General features: G+C 33.8%; 1 protein-coding gene across 2 annotated transcripts; it reads right to left on the bottom strand.

The window, feature by feature from the left end:
• Nucleotides 1-52: 52 nt before the first annotated feature.
• LOC143248748 (uncharacterized) lies at nucleotides 53-17,718 on the bottom strand. 2 transcript variants are annotated; one of them, XM_076497430.1, is made up of 6 exons: nucleotides 17,555-17,718; nucleotides 9,191-9,890; nucleotides 5,005-5,047; nucleotides 4,401-4,593; nucleotides 2,678-2,877; nucleotides 53-2,372 (listed from the first exon to the last, which is right to left on the bottom strand). In XM_076497430.1, exons 2-6 carry the CDS (start codon nucleotides 9,880-9,882, stop codon nucleotides 2,124-2,126), a joined length of 1,377 nt encoding a protein of 458 aa, XP_076353545.1. In that variant the 5' UTR covers nucleotides 9,883-9,890; nucleotides 17,555-17,718; the 3' UTR covers nucleotides 53-2,123. The 2 variants fall into 2 exon arrangements, with proteins under 2 accessions (XP_076353545.1, XP_076353544.1); XM_076497429.1 differs by having other exon boundaries at nucleotides 17,392-17,715.
• Nucleotides 17,719-17,912: the final 194 nt, after the last annotated feature.

Here is a 17,912-nt window from a genome sequence, read left to right as displayed (position 1 = left end):
TGTTAAAAACCATGACTGGGTACGTAGAGAAAAAATAAGAGCAACTCATGGATTTAATCAAACTACCCTTTATTCACATGGCATCTATACATTAAAAGGCTTGCTCTACTCATATAGAGCTGTTGTTGATACAGAAAGTTGCTGCTAAAAAAAATATTGAAGTCTGAGTGAGTGTGACATTGGTAAATTCTCAAAACATGAAACGTGATCAAATGTAAAAACTGAATCAACACACTCAAGTAGAAACAAAATGCAAAACTCTATTGTTTCGGTTCCTCTAGAATGAAGGCTGTCATTCATCAGTAGCTATGCTTAATCCAGATGAAACATAATTACTTCAAATAAACTATTTACAAATATTACAATTCTTCTAATGGAATATCCTATAAACATTGTTTTGGTGTAAAGAACTAAAAAACAAGAAATCGGTGCTACAAACATTTGTTTCATCAATTTACAGTTCTTTATTTTTATGAAAACAATTCAATATTCGAGATATTCACTTACAGTTAAATAAACCAACAAGCATGATGTTTATTATTTCAAAAGATGCCACAGTTCACCCTATATGGAGACATTTACAGGTTGTTGTGAAATAGTAATGACTTGGGTAAACTCAGTATACAAGGCTAATGGAATTATTCAGATAGGAAGTTCTCTGTTTGAGTAATTCTAGCCTATTGACATTCTTAGATCAAGTTGATTTCATTTACAGTTCTTCGGCTACTTTGAGGCTTGTTTCAACTTTTTTTCACACAGACGTGTTATAACTTAAGAAGAGAATTTCCAACTCTACAGTTTGTGATTATTTAAACACACTTTACATTTAATTCTTAAACTCAATAAGAAACTAAGTATTTTCAACATGATCAGTATAAAAAAAACTGATTCTTCATAAATCCAGACATTTCAAAATCTGTACATAAATTTAAAGAACTACATAATGCATGTTAATAATTAATTAATAAACACATGGTGCCAATAATAACAATCTATGTAAACAAGAGATAACGTTGCAGCAAAATATAGAAAACACGGTCGTATTGCTGCTAAAAATCAAACAAAAAGCTAAAAGAACACTTAAGTTTATAAGAACAATTATATAAGAAACACAGTTTACTTCTGCTTACTGTGTAATCTCTCAGTCAAACTTACGTGCTGTTTGACAGTTCAGCTTTGATTTTTATTAGACTGTATGAATAAAAGTTTCAGCTATTACAAAATATAATATGTAACAATTATGCTCAGTTGTTTGAAGACAATAAAATGTAGAATGAAACTACAACTGGCATTTAATCAGTTTCCTTATTAGCAAACAGTTATACATGTTGTGACCAGTTTCAAGTCTAAAATACAGAGCTGGAAAATGGTGTCTTGTCAGTGACTGATGTAGGTAGTTGAAAAGCACTACTAAGTACTTAAAGACACCAACTTAAAGATTACCAGCAAACAACAAAGAACCTAAAACAATGTTGATTTCTATGATTATCAGTATTTAAGATATTTCTCAAACAACTACATGTCGTAGCTCTTGTTCAGAGAGACTGTAATCCTGTATATTTGTGGCTTGTTTTTTCACATGTGTGCTTCATCATAATTTATTTATCTCCTGTTATGAAATGAACTAAGACACAGGCACAAACAGCTGAAACACGCTTGATTCAAAGGGGACAAAAAAAGGAAGGACTAGTTCAAGGGGATTGTGATCGAAACAACCACGAGATTTTGGTCTGTTGACCCAGAGATCCTTGACTAGGTGCATGAGGCTGGGTACTTAAAGCCACACCAGGAATGTATTGTATTGAACAGTTCAACTTGCTGGGTCAGTTATAAATTGATATCAAAACCTTTCTGCTATTAGAAAGGCTTTTTTTTTTAATTGTTTACAAAATTTGATAATGTGTAAAGAAACAGTTTAATGTGAATAAATAATGTTTTTTGCCCACTACAGCTGGTGGCCATCATTCTGTCTCTTTTGGAGATAATAACTTAGCTGGTGCATTTAGTAGTTGACCAAAAAGTAGAGTCTACTGCCCATTTAGCTGGCCTAGGTCTTAAGGCACGTTATTTTTATTGTTGTTTTTCTGAATGACCACATGATGTGTTGGAATGCTTTCCTTATCTCACCTGCCATTGGTTGTCGCACCTTGATTGTCCCCAATGGGATTAGGATATGGGCAGTGTAAACTGTAGGATGCTGAACCACCAGTCTGAGTAAAGACATGACTAGCACAGGTAAAGGCTGGTAGTGTGGTTCCCTCAACACCTAATCCTACTGTTTGGTTAGAGGGGTGAAGAGCCAGGGGGGAAACATTCCGTGAATCTACTAATAACTGGAGTCGGTCATCACCAAGGTTCTCCCAGATACCTTTCTGGAAAACAAAAAAAGTTAAGCATCAAAAGTTAACTGAGAAGTTTTAAAAATGTCAACCATGAAAAATGGGCTCATACTATTAGACTTTCTAAAACAACACTTCCATAGAAACTTTACACATCAAAAATCTGAACATGAAATAAAACTAATATAAAGTATACTAAATTTTTAACCTTGTAAAATTACAGCTTTTATATTTTTAAAATACAGAAAAATTTACAATAAATAAATGTTAAATTTCTCATTCAATAACTTATGACAAAACAGCTTTTGACTAAATAGAAACTACTTTGACAGGCTAACCTGCAGGTCAAGTTCTGACAAAGATGGATCAAGACTTTCCAGTGAAGGTAAGTCTGCTGTCTTTGTTGCTGTAGAAACTTCAGAGCTATTAGTGATTTCTGTTGCTTGATCAGAAGGGCTGGAAGTAGGGGTAGCTTCATCTGGAGACTCTCCAGGATACAGGTCTTTCATTTGCCCTTTCTCTAGAAGCTCTAGTCTTTCTGATGAGGTAGAATAAAAGTGTATATATATATATATATTCATGTCTTGATAGAGTAAAACAAAACAGTGAATATAATCCATGTCTGGGTAGAGTAAAACAAATCAATAAATATAATCCATGTCTAGGTAGGGTAAAAGGAACCAGTGAGTATAATCTATGTCTTGGATAAAGTAAAACAAACCAGTGAGTATAATCTATGTCTTGGGTAGAGTAAAACAAACCAGTGAGTATAATCTATGTCTTGGATAAAGTAAAACGAACCAGTGAGTATAATCTATGTCTTGGATAAAGTAAAACGAACCAGTGAGTATAATCTATGTCTTGGGTAGAGTAAAACAAACCAGTGAGTATAATCTATGTCTTGGATAAAGTAAAACGAACCAGTGAGTATAATCTATGTCTTGGATAAAGTAAAACGAACCAGTGAGTATAATCTATGTCTTGGATAAAGTAAAACGAACCAGTGAGTATAATCTATGTCTTGGGTAGAGTAAAACAAACCAGTGAGTATAATCTATGTCTTGGATAAAGTAAAACGAACCAGTGAGTATAATCTATGTCTTGGATAAAGTAAAACAAACCAGTGAGTATAATCTATGTCTTGGGTAGAGTAAAACAAATCAGTGAGTATAATCTATGTCTTGGATAAAGTAAAACGAACCAGTGAGTATAATCTATGTCTTGGATAAAGTAAAACGAACCAGTGAGTATAATCTATGTCTTGGATAAAGTAAAACGAACCAGTGAGTATAATCTATGTCTTGGATAAAGTAAAACGAACCAGTGAGTATAATCTATGTCTTGGATAAAGTAAAACAAACCAGTGAGTATAATCTATGTCTTGGATAAAGTAAAACGAACCAGTGAGTATAATCTATGTCTTGGATAAAGTAAAACGAACCAGTGAGTATAATCTATGTCTTGGATAAAGTAAAACGAACCAGTGAGTATAATCTATGTCTTGGATAAAGTAAAACAAACCAGTGAGTATAATCTATGTCTTGGATAAAGTAAAACGAACTGAGATAGAGTAAAACAAATTAATAAATATAATTCAAGTCTTAGAATAAAACAAACCAGTGAGAATAATCCATAACTGTAGTAGAGCAAAACAAACCAATGAGTACAATCTACATCAGAGTAAAACAAATGAATAAACGTATTCCATATTTGAGGTAAAATAAGACAAACTAATGACTATAATCAAGATCTGGGGTGAGCATAATCCACACTGGGGTTAAAGTAAAACAATCCAGAGAGCATAATCCACATCTATAGGGTTTAACAATCCATGGAAAGTTATCTTCACGTTGAGTAACTTCCTCGCATGGAATAGCCATAGTTCAAAGAGTAAAGAGGATAATGAAATCAAAGGTCCAACAAGTCAGTAAATAACAATAAAACCAAAGTAGAAAGTTACAACTAGTTTCAAGCATTTATTCTCTATTCAAATGATGTGTCAGATTTTCATGTACACCCACACAGAATTCTCTCCAACATACAAATAAAAAGCCTTCTCACCAGGATTAGCCATACTCCTGCGAATTGCCACTGGATCTTTTCTAGTCCACTTCTGAACTTCCTCATCCATCTTGTTGATTTTAGCAGGATTCATTGCCCACAGACAGCCTTTCCTTTGGTTCTTGTCATTACTAACTGGTTTCTCTATTTTTTCAAAGCACTTGTTAAGGGACAGATTGTGCCTGACAGAGTTCTGTAAAATGAAAAATCTTCAGAAATTATCCGAACTTAATGTACAGCTATTAGAAAATAGTAAAACAAGTTCCATATCTCAAAATGAACCACATGTCTACAAACACTTTTCAGACCTTAATGTTCAGATACCAGAAAATGTGACATGAGCTGCCATATCTGAAGTTAATCGCATATTCATAAAACATTAACAGAACTTAATATTCAGCCACACAAAAAAAAACACAGCAGAAGCAAATATTGTCACTACATAATACTTAATTAGTAGTCAAAGTTCAGTTATTTATATAATAAAAGTTATCAACTGAATTCACTTATAAACACACAGTGAATTTTTACTTATATTCTGAGAAACAAACATTCTCTCATTGTTATCCAACTAGTTTTAAGACAAAACAAAAATAACACTTACTTTCCATCCATGTGGTGCTGTTTTGAAATAGGGAAAGTTTTCTCTGAAATAAGAAATCCATTGTTTATTTTATTTCGTTACAATACTCTGAAACAAGCAACACATTTAACATGTCAGTGGTATTTCCATACAAGTAGCTATTACTGTGGAGTTTCACTGCTATTTTAACTTGCAAAACAATATCAAACCTGTGTATCATCTTAAATCAATACAAATACGACACAATTTTGTTAATCCCCAAAGAAACAAGATATACTAAAATATGACTGTAGCAAATATTCAGATCTTCAAGATATGAATTTGTACCTATCTAAAGTTAGTTAATGATTTAACTCATGCCTCTAAATCAGTACACTAATTCACTATTGACTTCAAATTTAACGCTGTGCTGGATGTTCTCTAGATTTATTATCAATGTACTCTGTTACGTTGTTTGTGTATTAAACAACAGGGGCAGTTTTGGTCATTCTGGAGCCCAGGGCAATATTTAGTATATGGGGAACCATAATAATGAGAAAACTCAGAAGCAGATTAAAAGGCATAGCATCGGGGGCCCTTCCATGCGTGGGAGCCCGAGCAGTTGCCCAATAAGTAAGACCGCCTATGTTAGGCACAAAGCTATACAAGTTCTGTATGTTTTTCTTATAGCAAAGCCACATCGGGCTACCAGCGGAGTCCACCGTAGGAAATCGAACCCCTGATTTTAACGTTGTAAATCCGTAGACTTGCCGCTGTACTAGCGGGGGACAATACAACAAATTATCTGCCTACTGTTGGTATCAATATCAAATGATTAGGGTTATAGCCAAATACGGTAAGTGATTATATATATTAGAACTATATTGTTCCATAATAGCATGACATTAAAAAAATGAAGATAGTAAATATTTACAAGTGTCATTTGTTTCATCTTACATTTGAAACCATAAACATTCGTTAGACATTTTGAACGTACCTGCTGTAACTAAAGCAAACGGAAACCAGTGTGGTAAAAGTAATTTATACGCATTTAAAATATAAAACTTGCTAAAAAAAATCATCGATATTATATAATTTGGTCGTGTTTCGTTTCACATATTAACCAGTAGGTGGCGCAATATTCTATAAATTGTTCTAAATTTAAGTTGTTTCCTAAATAAATTATTCACTGCATTATGGTACAATAAAAGTATGCATTAATTTATACGCATTTAAAATATACAACTTGCTAAAAAGAATCATCGATATTATATAATTTGGTCATGTTTTGTTTCACATCTTAACCAGTAGGTGGCGCAATATTCTATAAATTGTTCTTAATTTAAGTTGTTTCCCAAATAGATTATTCATTGCATTATGGTACAATAAAAGTATGCATTCTGGATAAGAATGAAACAAAACCAAGAATATTCTGCTGAAGGAACTACCAAAAGGCACAAAAATGGCCTTAAGCCTAACAAGCTTCATTTTAATTTCCTGTTGAAACGAAAACTTTTCTAACACAGAGAAATTATTTTTTACTGAACAGTAAAAATCAAATTAATTCGTTACGTATTACAGTTTCGATGACAATACAATTCAGTTTTAGTAATTTCAGATTTGCAAGGACCAATATAAGACAGAGTTGCTATGCGTATGTTTTTTTTATTTATTTCATTGTTTATGGTTATCTTGTGAAGCACATTAAATTCAATTGTTTTATGTATAGTGTACACATGCGCTTGTCGTTTAGTATTTGTCTTTTTCTTTCACATGTATATAAAGTAAACAATTGAAAACACATTTATTTAAACGATGAACAAATTATGTACAATTAAGACCTACACTGTAGAGTCTAAGACACTAAGGAAACCATCCTTCATTTAAGGATGGAAATTTGGTTTATTGGGGTGGGATTGATTTTTTGCTTGTTTTGCATTTCGCACAAAGCTACACGAGGGTTATTTACCTACGCTAGCCATCCCTAATTTAGTAGAGGAAAAGTAGCTAGTCATCACTACCCACTTCTAGGATATTCTTTTTCTTTTACCAACGGCTAAGAGAGGGAGCATGTTTGGAGTAAAGGGTATTTGAACCCGCGACCCTTAAGTTACGAGTCGAGGTGCTTTAACCATATAGCCACACGACCCTTGGATTACGAATCGAGGTGCTTTAACCATATAGCCATGCGACCCTTGGATTACGAGTCGAGGTCCTTTAACCATATAGTCATGCCGGGCCCGTTTAGTGGAGATAAATAATTTTAAAAATAACCTTCAAAGCGAAATGTTTAAACAGACATACAAGTATATGAAATACTAACGAAACATAATTGTTAAAACACATGTTTAACGCTAAAGCACTGGCAGTTAGTGTAATGTTTTCAAACGAGACACAAAATTCGAGTGCTTTCAAAGAGAATATTGATTACTTGGAATTACACACAAAGCTATACAATAGGCTATCTGTGCTCTGCCCACCCTAGATATCAAAACCCAGTTTTTTAGCAGTGGGATTCCACTGTCAAAGGGGTGCACTAATAGAAGAGGAATAGTCAACTTTTCGAATGTGTTCGAGTTTTGAAAACATTACAACTTCTGTGTGATAACTTCGTAATCAACACTAACAACTGAGTAATGCTAGAGCGTATAGATATTATATACGATAAACAAATTAAACCACCACCTGCACCTGGTGCACATGAAACCACCTGGTCACCCCAACCCAAAAAGCATAAAGCACGCCATGGAATTATTAAAAACTGAGATTTTTTTACCGTGAACTTAACGTTAATTATACTTTCAATTTCGAACAATACAAAAAAAAAAATCTTATTTGGTGCAAATGATTGGCTGTTTAATAAAGAGATTTACCCGCTCTTGACGTCACTGGTAAGAAGAAGCAAATGATTGGTTAAAGAATCTATACGTGAAACAAGTTGTGGAGGTACGATAATAACTTATTAAAATGAAAAGTAACAAACATTTCACGAATCTCTGCAAAAAAATCAAACATATTACATATTAAGGAAATAAAACCTACTTTGTTTTAGTTTAAAGAATGAACCATATTTATCTCTATTTTTTTCAAAACGTTAAACTACGTGTCACTGAATCAGTTTCCAAGGTAACTGACTACAGCTAACAATAACAAATATCACCAATAGTTTTGTCTAAACCATTTTGAAAGACGTCTATACTCATTTCGTTTGAGGGAAAGTATGTGTGTTTATGGTATGCAGTTTTAGTTGGAAGTGAGCATATTGCTCACGTGCAGTAGTAACTCGCGGCACGTGTTGGAATGTGTGCTCGTGAACGATAGTTGTCTGTTTACGAACAGCATGGCTAGATGGCTAAGGCACTCGACTAATATTCCGAGGGTCACGGGTTCGAATCCCCGTCACACCAACCATGCTCGCCCTTTCGGCCATGAGGGTATTATAATATACAGTCAATCCCATTATTCATTGGTAAAAGAGTAGCCAAAGAGTTGGCGATGGTGACTAGCTGCCTTCCCTCTAGTCTTACATTGCCAAATTAGGGACAGCAGCGCCGATAGACCTCGTGTAGCTTCACACGAAATTCAAAACAAACCAAACCCAACCTGTTTACAAAAGTATTAAGAAAAGCCCACGACGCAGCTTTTACTTCTAACGTTATTGCCAATCTAATATTTTTCGAGTACAGAAAAAAATGTGCTTGAGAAATTCGATCGAACCAAACGAACGCATTTGAGAAGCTGATTTTAATTTTTGAAAAAAAAATTAAGAGTCTAAATTAAGAAGGTTGTATTTACCCTTTAATGGCGTCCATCATTAATTAATGCTGCCACCTATAACATTCCCGCTGTTTAAGGGTTAAAACATATTGTCTATGACAAGTATAATAAATTAAAAATGGTTGATCTAAACAAAATGGCGTCGTGTGATTACTAATGTAAATTTTTTTTTTCATTATATTGTAGGGTATTTAATTGAAATAACGGATTATACTAGCACTTCAGTTTGGAATTAGGTAAAATATATTTAACACCGCTAGGGGAACTGCTTTAAGAATTAATTGGTTTCGTCTGGTCACTATTTTATACGTCAGTTGAAATCTTTCTTAACATAAATACATTTTTTTTTAATTGATGAAAGAATAACGTTCAGATACACGCTCGATAACCCAACTGTTGACTTTTATTAAGTCACAGAAAATATAGGAAATGTTGCTGGTATTATACCCACATCATGAAATTATAGATTTCGTTCACGGGTAGATTTCCAGTCCTACTGTTTTTCAGGGCCATAGCTATGAGACAGCTGTAGGAAAAGGCCGGTTTTGGGAAGCATTTCTCCCCGTTGTTTTGTTGCACGGTGGACTTGCCGATCTTGCTTGGCTTCTGTTTGCACTTTGGACTGCTTACAACCTCTGGACGAGAGGAAGATTCTTCCAGAAAGCTGTGACTTTGAGCTGGCTGTAAATCCAAATGGTTTATATGCTGGGGACTGGAGAAAGGGGTGGTCGTTATCAGTTGCGGTCTTGTATCACTAATTTGAGTCGTCTGCCCACTGGTTACTGTCTGATTTTCTCTTGTGCTCGCTGGGACGGCTGTAGGGGGCTGGGGCATGGCAATGGGCACTCCTGTTTGAGGGTTAACCAAAAGTCCTCCGGGGATATCAAAGTCTGGCCCCAAGTTAAAGAGCTGAGACCCATGGCTTAACCACGTGGACCCTGCCATCCCTCCAAGCTCATTCTCCATGTCCAAAGACTCCAAAGATTCCAGAGGCGCTGCTGGGGCGAGATCTGTTAAAGTAGGCTGGTGGTCACTCTGTTCTGCGGCGACATCCCCTGTACTGGTGAGAAGTATATCCAGATGAGATCGGATATCAGAGTCCAGCATATCTTGCAGTTTAAAGTTATCTCCATACAGGTCCATAGCCGAGTCTGTAGATAGAAACGTGTAAAATATAATAAACCTAAAAACAAAGCATAATACTGGCATGTGGTCTTCAACACATGATGTCCCTTTGTGTTGTAAAGAAATATTACAGATTAAAACGTATACGAGAAGAGTTGTACTTTTTTAAAGAACGTGTAACATGACACAGCTGTATTACAGTTCTGGTATTACTAAGTTGTAGTTTTATAAAGAACGTGTAACATGACACAACTGTACTGACAGTTCTGGTATTACTAAGTTGTAGTTTTATAAAGAACGTGTAACATGACACAGCTGTATTACAGTTCTGGTATTACTAAGTTGTAGTTTTATAAAGAACGTGTAACATGACACAGCTGTACTGACAGTCCTGGTATTACTAAGTTGTAGTTTTCTAAAGAACGTGTAACATGACACAACTGTATTACAGTCCTGGTATTACTAAGTTGTAGTTTTCTAAAGAACGTGTAACATGACACAGCTGTACTGACAGTCCCGGGTTTACTAAGTTGTAGTTTTCTAAAGAACGTGTAACATGACACAACTGTATTACAGTCCCGGTATTACTAAGTTGTAGTTTTCTAAAGAACGTGTAACATGACACAACTGTATTACAGTCCTGGTATTACTAAGTTGTAGTTTTCTAAAGAACGTGTAACATGGCACAGCTGTACTGACAGTCCTGGTATTACTAAGTTGTAGTTTTCTAAAGAACGTGCAACATGACACAGCTGTATTACAGTCTTGGTATTACTAAGTTGTAGTTTTATAAAGAACGTGTAACATGACACAGCTGTACTGACAGTCCTGGTATTACTAAGTTGTAGTTTTATAAAGAACGTGTAACATGACACAGCTGTACTGACAGTCCTGGTATTACTAAGTTGTAGTTTTCTAAAGAACGTGTAACATGACACAGCTGTATTACAGTTCTGGTATTACTAAGTTGTAGTTTTCTAAAGAACGTGTAACATGACACAGCTGTACTGACAGTCCTGGTATTACTAAGTTGTAGTTTTATAAAGAACGTGTAACATGACACAACTGTATTACAGTCCTGGTATTACTAAGTTGTAGTTTTATAAAGAACGTGTAACATGACACAGCTGTACTGACAGTCCTGGTATTACTAAGTTGTAGTTTTCTAAAGAACGTGTAACATGACACAGCTGTACTGACAGTCCCGGGTTTACTAAGTTGTAGTTTTCTAAAGAACGTGTAACATGACACAGCTGTACTGACAGTCCTGGTATTACTAAGTTGTAGTTTTCTAAAGAACGTGTAACATGACACAGCTGTACTGACAGTTCTGGTATTACTAAGTTGTAGTTTTCTAAAGAACGTGTAACATGACACAGCTGTATTACAGTTCTGGTATTACTAAGTTGTAGTTTTATAAAGAACGTGTAACATGACACAACTGTACTGACAGTCCTGGTATTACTAAGTTGTAGTTTTCTAAAGAACGTGTAACATGACACAACTGTATTACAGTCCTGGTATTACTAAGTTGTAGTTTTCTAAAGAACGTGTAACATGACACAGCTGTACTGACAGTCCTGGTATTACTAAGTTGTAGTTTTCTAAAGAACGTGTAACATGACACAACTGTATTACAGTCCTGGTATTACTAAGTTGTAGTTTTCTAAAGAACGTGTAACATGACACAGCTGTACTGACAGTCCTGGTATTACTAAGTTGTAGTTTTCTAAAGAACGTGCAACATGACACAGCTGTATTACAGTCTTGGTATTACTAAGTTGTAGTTTTATAAAGAACGTGTAACATGACACAGCTGTACTGACAGTCCTGGTATTACTAAGTTGTAGTTTTATAAAGAACGTGTAACATGACACAGCTGTACTGACAGTCCTGGTATTACTAAGTTGTAGTTTTCTAAAGAACGTGTAACCTGACACAGCTGTATTACAGTTCTGGTATTACTAAGTTGTAGTTTTCTAAAGAACGTGTAACATGACACAGCTGTACTGACAGTCCTGGTATTACTAAGTTGTAGTTTTATAAAGAACGTGTAACATGACACAACTGTATTACAGTCCTGGTATTACTAAGTTGTAGTTTTATAAAGAACGTGTAACATGACACAGCTGTACTGACAGTCCCGGGTTTACTAAGTTGTAGTTTTCTAAAGAACGTGTAACATGACACAGCTGAACTGACAGTCCCGGGTTTACTAAGTTGTAGTTTTCTAAAGAACGTGTAACATGACACAACTGTATTACAGTTCTGGTATTACTAAGTTGCAGTTTTATAAAGAACGTGTAACATGACACAACTGTATTACAGTCCCGGGTTTACTAAGCTGTAGTTTTCTAAAGAATGTGTAACACGACACAGCTATGTAAAGTCCCGGTATTAGTAGCAGTTTTTCCAAAGAACGTACTGCAACGTGTAATGTGAATCAGCTAAATGTTATCGGTGGTGTAACTTGATAATACGAACAGTTCAGCAACCTCTGGTGTTATAACAATAACGTAAATTTCTTTACTCAAGCTAACCTAAGAATATGTATACATTTATTATATCAGAGTAACGACTAATGCCCTTTATATCTTATAAGAACCACAATGATCTAATTTAAATAACTATTCTATCCTAATTCAAACAAACTCAATTACCATGGTTGAATACTCAATACAACCTAAATAACGGTAGTAACACAGCACGTACCTCAAACCCCACCACTTAATCTAAATCAACGATTAAACTCACCCAACAGAAATAATTAAACTATTAAAACAACCAAAACTGGAATGACATCGAAGAAACCACGCGTATTCTCGAATAAACAAAACGAATTAAAATGTTCACCAAAAATAATACTGTTCTTCTATAAAATTATTTATATACATATAGACAGAATAATGAAATGTATTCAGAATACTAAAACGTATATCTATACATAGAATGTGAACAGAAACCACGGTTTAATTTTGTCTGTGCCCTGACAGGACAAGGACGTGATGTATACTAGGGTTGTGTAACTGTAACAATTTAAAGTTACATAACGATTTTGTGCACGCTTACGGTAAACTTTCTAATTATCCAACGGAAAAGATAAAATAATCATTTGAAAAACGTTACTGTTAACTATAGTCGTCTTGGTTAGTAGCCTACACGGTCACCTAGTCTAATTACAAATTATTTATTGCAATGTTTATCGTTGGACACTCATCCTGGGTTCGTTCCTGGTTCTTCTTAGTGAGGATACTGCTATCTAAACTTTCTGTCTGACTCCTCACTAACTAACGCTGTTAGTGGTTACTCGAGAGACACAAAAGAAAAATTGTTAGCTATTAACATTTAATACTAATTGCAAATACTTAGTAATTCCATTTAGATGTTCTTGTATACTACTAACTATAACAAGAGATGATATTTAGAATGTGTTACTAGTTCGGATGATTAAATCCACTCCACCAAAATTCTCACAACTTGGATATTATAACTTCCGCTAGAAAATAATCAGAAGTATTCATAGCAATCAGGCTTCTCTGTACAATAATAGCAGTTAAAGGATTTCCCGCCAGTTTCCCGATAGGTAGCAGAACCCCATACAAACTGTCGCGATAATAATATATTAGAATTTATTTTCAGTGAATCAGTAATGCCTGCCTCTTCTTATGTAAATAAAGTTGTTGTTTTTTTACATAATGGTACATGACCTTCTTTCGTAAGTCAACAGTTTATTTAGATACTGGTACCTGACCTTCTTTCGTAAGTCAATACTTTATTTAGATAATTGTACCTGACCTTTTCGTAAGTCTATAATTTATTCACATAATGGTACTTGCTCTTTTTCGTAAGTCAATAATTTATTCACATAATGGTACCTGACCTTCTTTCGTAAGTCAATAGTTTATTTAGATAATGGTACCTTCCCTTTTTTTTTGTAAGTCAATAGTTTATTTAGATCATGGTACCCGACTTTCCTTTGTAATTCAGTATCAAAATCTAATAATTTAACAATAATCCGACCTGATCTGCAAGAACTAAATATAAAAGTTATTGTGTTTGTCAAAATGTCACCCCTATAAAAGTTAATTAAATACCTGATATTCAGTTGACAAACCTGCAAAGTTAAGTTTTTTGTGTGTTTTACTTAAACTTATAAAAATACTGTCTCGCGCTTTTACCTTAAAATAAAGCCATTAACTTTCAGGTTTATTTCACATCTATCAACTAATTAAAATCATTAGATAAGTACACTCATAAGTTTAAAAAATAAAAAGATCTGTTAACAGCAAACTGATGTAAACTTTTAACTAATGTATCACCCAATTAAACGAACCTACCACTAGGCCTAAAGGGTCGTTCTCAGTTTCACCCACAAGGCCTAAGGTAAGGGAAATTAGTATCCACTGCACGACTGAATAATATTCCGATAATTCTCTTCATTTCAGCTGATTTAAAGCAATGCGAAAACTTGTTTCTACTCAACAAATGGCATCTATTACTTGAAGAGTGAATTACAATATATTCAAATGGCAAACAAGCAAAACGTTTTTGATATACCTGTAAATAAACAAGAAAGTTGGATACAGCCTTGATCTTCGTGTATTTTCTCTAGAATACCGTTATATTGTACACTACACACGTATGGACACATCTGTGCATAAACAAGAGAACCCAAGTACAGGTCTGATATTTATATGTTTTCTCTATAATACTGGTACCATTTGTACAATAGGTACATCTGGACGTATCTGCACTTAAAAAGGAGACCTAGATACAGACTTGATCCTTTCTCTGTAACACTGTACACTAGACACGATTAGATGTATACACAGGAAAACCCGATATAGACATGATATTTGTGTATTTTCTTTTTGATACCGACATATTGTACACTATGCACATCTGGATGCATCTGTATATAAACATAAAACCTAGATACAGACTATTTCCATGTATTTCCTCTTTCATACTTGTGTACATAGAGCATACCATAAATATCTGTTACATTAATACGATGCATTAATGTATATTAGGAATTTTCCATTTTTTTCTCCTAAACAATAATTTAAGAGCTTCAATTTTGATAGTTTTATTATTCAGATGGTAAGACTGACAGAATTAGTCTTTAGTACATATACATCACCTTATCGTGATATTTACTTAACAACAGAATTCGGAAAGACAATCTTATAACATACTATAATAGCACTAACCAGTATTGTTAGAATACAAACTGTTTCTCTTATTACACCCTTCGTCTCTTATGTAATTAAACCCGTGTTACACACTGCTTCGATATGTATTTGGTATAGCTGTTACATATTGAAACCCATGTTATATATGGTGATTTGATAAAAACCTGTTAAATTTATTATAAGAATATTTAATTAAGTCTATTATATAAGTACGAAAATACATTATTATGGTTAATTTGCGTTAAAAATTAACTGTGTTAATTATATTTTACGCAAACGTGATTTAAGATATTGGCCCCAAGAGTGATATTGTTTGTTTTCAAAAGTTTGTCAAAATACAATAATCAAATATTTGAAAATTATATATAGTGAGTGATATTCTAACCGAAAACTGTAACGCTTTAGGCCCATAAACAGCGATACTGTTAACTTCTAGACGAACTTTTAAATGTATGTCAGAATACAATATTCAAATTATCTGTTGCGAATAATAGTCTATCTTAACAACATATGACTTAAGATCTTAAGAATGATATTGTTAACTTTCAAATGTACTTCAAATATATCTCAAATACAATATTCAAGTTTTTAAAAACCTCCTGCATTGATTTATATTCTATCTTAAAACTGGAACGCTTTAAGCCTTAACAGTAACAGCGATATTGTTCATTTCTAAACAAACTTCACACTATCTTAGAAAACAATATTCAAATTGTTGAAAATTAGTTGTACTGAGTGATATTCAAGTTAACAATGTAACACTTTAGGCCTTAATAGTGAAATTGTTAACTTCTAAACGTATTTCAAGATGTAATATTCAAAATTATAAAAAACTTCCTGTAGTGAGTTATATTCTATCCTTATAATGTTTACTCTTTAGGCCTCAACAACAATAGTGGTACTGTTAGGTACCAGACACACTTCAAACATATCTCAAAATACAATATTAAAATTGTTGAAAAATATTTTAACCTAACCTTGTATAATTTTAAGTCTTGCGATATTAATTTCTAGACGTATTTAAATCGTATATTACAATACAGTATTAAGACATATTGCTATGAAAACACCAAATTGCTTAACTATGTAAAACCCTTCTATCTGTATTTCATATAAAAACACTACACTAGTTCGAGTTGTTTATTAATACCAACAAACTTTGAATTTCGTTTTTTAATTTTTTTTTAAACGTTATTTACACTTACAGTCATGAGACATGTTCTTCAATCGGGATGATTTGATAAAATAACTTTTAATTTCTGAAGTAACTGAAGTCTAAAGACGCAGTTCATCGGCGCTAAAACTAGTATCATTTCTTTAGATAGGGAGAGTATGAAAGTTGAACTAATGTATATGTGTACGTCTTTCATACCTTCCGTATTATAATTTATATTCGTTGCTTATGCATGTTCCATTTTGACATAATTATGTAGTTACATCTATTATCTTTAGAAATATACGTTTTTGTGGGTTTTTTTACACGTGTATCCAGGTGTTTTTTTATTTGTATTCGAACTCTGTTAATCTGTAACTTTCGTAATATATCAACAATTTTATAAAAAGTTTGTGCCAATCAAAACATAACATTTATCACGCTAATCATTTAAGTTTATTGTGTTATGTTAGTATTATGCTTGGAAATACCCTTAACAACGAGGTTACCCAACTGATAAAACAATGTATTCTAACCTCTGCAAGTAGAAACGTAAAAAAAGTATATTTAATTAGCTATACTGCTTGGCCACGTTAAATTTTCTAATTTTTCTCTAAGTATATATAGCTTAGTCTGATCGGAAGTTATTAGTATACGTCCACCATAAAAACAGAACAAAACTAAGTTTATCTACAACGACAGGGTTTTTTTTTTCAAACTTTCTTAAATAAATAAATATAATTGTATAATACTTTACGAAAATAATAAAAATGTTACCATCATGTCACGCTCAAACTGAGTCAAAGTGGAAAACCAAAATAGCAGTTTTTGTATATTCTTCTAGAATTGCTATACATTCAGTGAGTTTCTTCATTATAAGAAAGGCGCATTTTAACGTGTTTTAAGCATATATAAATCAATTTAATGACGATATTAGTTTATGTTTTTAGTTATTAACACTCGGATTAAGTTTTCTTAGCAAAAGAACGGATAACAAACATGGGCGAAACAAACTTGCATTTAGAAGTTACGGGAGCTTTGTTTTGTCCGCAGAAACCGTTACACACACGAGACGGAAAGTGAGAAAATAGTCTCACCTGTAGAAATGTAACAACTAAGTTTTGATTTTCGTTTCAAAATATATATTGTCTAATTCAAGTTTACAGAAATATCACTTACCGATATCTAGAAGGTTACCAAAGTTTGAAGTCAAGAATATATCGCCAACGTAAGGATGGTATGCCATTCACAAAATGAAATGTGGAAAGGTGGTAAATGAATCCACTAGCCGAACAACACTCTATACAACACTACTACGTAACTATCAAGAAACTTCACTCACCTGGGTTAAATCTGATAGAGACGGAAAAATATTTAGCTTTTGACCATTTACAGTACCATCCGTTGCGATAATATAAATCCTTGATTCGTGGTACTACCTTGAATATGATTTCGTAAAGTAGTAAAATATCGTTGTTACCCCAGGACAAAGAGAGAGAGAAATTTGAAAATGGCGCTGCATCATTGGCGGGATAAAGTCACATGGCAAACTCTCGACGCACGGATTGGCGCGTTTATGTCCAAGGGCATAGTAGGACGTTATACGGTAAGCATACGGCAGCTGTTTTCCTACCCAGTTCCCTGCGAGTCGTGGAGGGGGTCGCGCCATGCTTTTAAAGCTCCGGCACACCTGAAGACAC

The sequence above is a fragment of the Tachypleus tridentatus genome, chromosome 4 (genome assembly GCF_004210375.1).
Source record: "Tachypleus tridentatus isolate NWPU-2018 chromosome 4, ASM421037v1, whole genome shotgun sequence".
Taxonomy (NCBI): domain Eukaryota; kingdom Metazoa; phylum Arthropoda; class Merostomata; order Xiphosura; family Limulidae; genus Tachypleus; species Tachypleus tridentatus.
The sequence above is the reverse complement of the archived record's forward strand: the minus strand, read 5'-3'. Positions and strand labels throughout refer to the sequence as shown.

Bases quoted from the DNA above. Each gene is read 5' to 3' on its own strand.
- LOC143248748 (XM_076497429.1), bottom strand. From the start codon at position 17,458: ATGGCATACCATCCTTACGTTGGCGATATATTCTTGACTTCAAACTTT. The intron at 9,891-17,391 runs GTAAGTGATATT...TTCTATCTACAG, and splicing joins TGGTAACCTTCTAGATATCG to ACTCGGCTATGGACCTGTAT. The intron at 2,878-4,400 runs GTGAGAAGGCTT...CTACCTCATCAG, and splicing joins CAGGAGTATGGCTAATCCTG to AAAGACTAGAGCTTCTAGAG.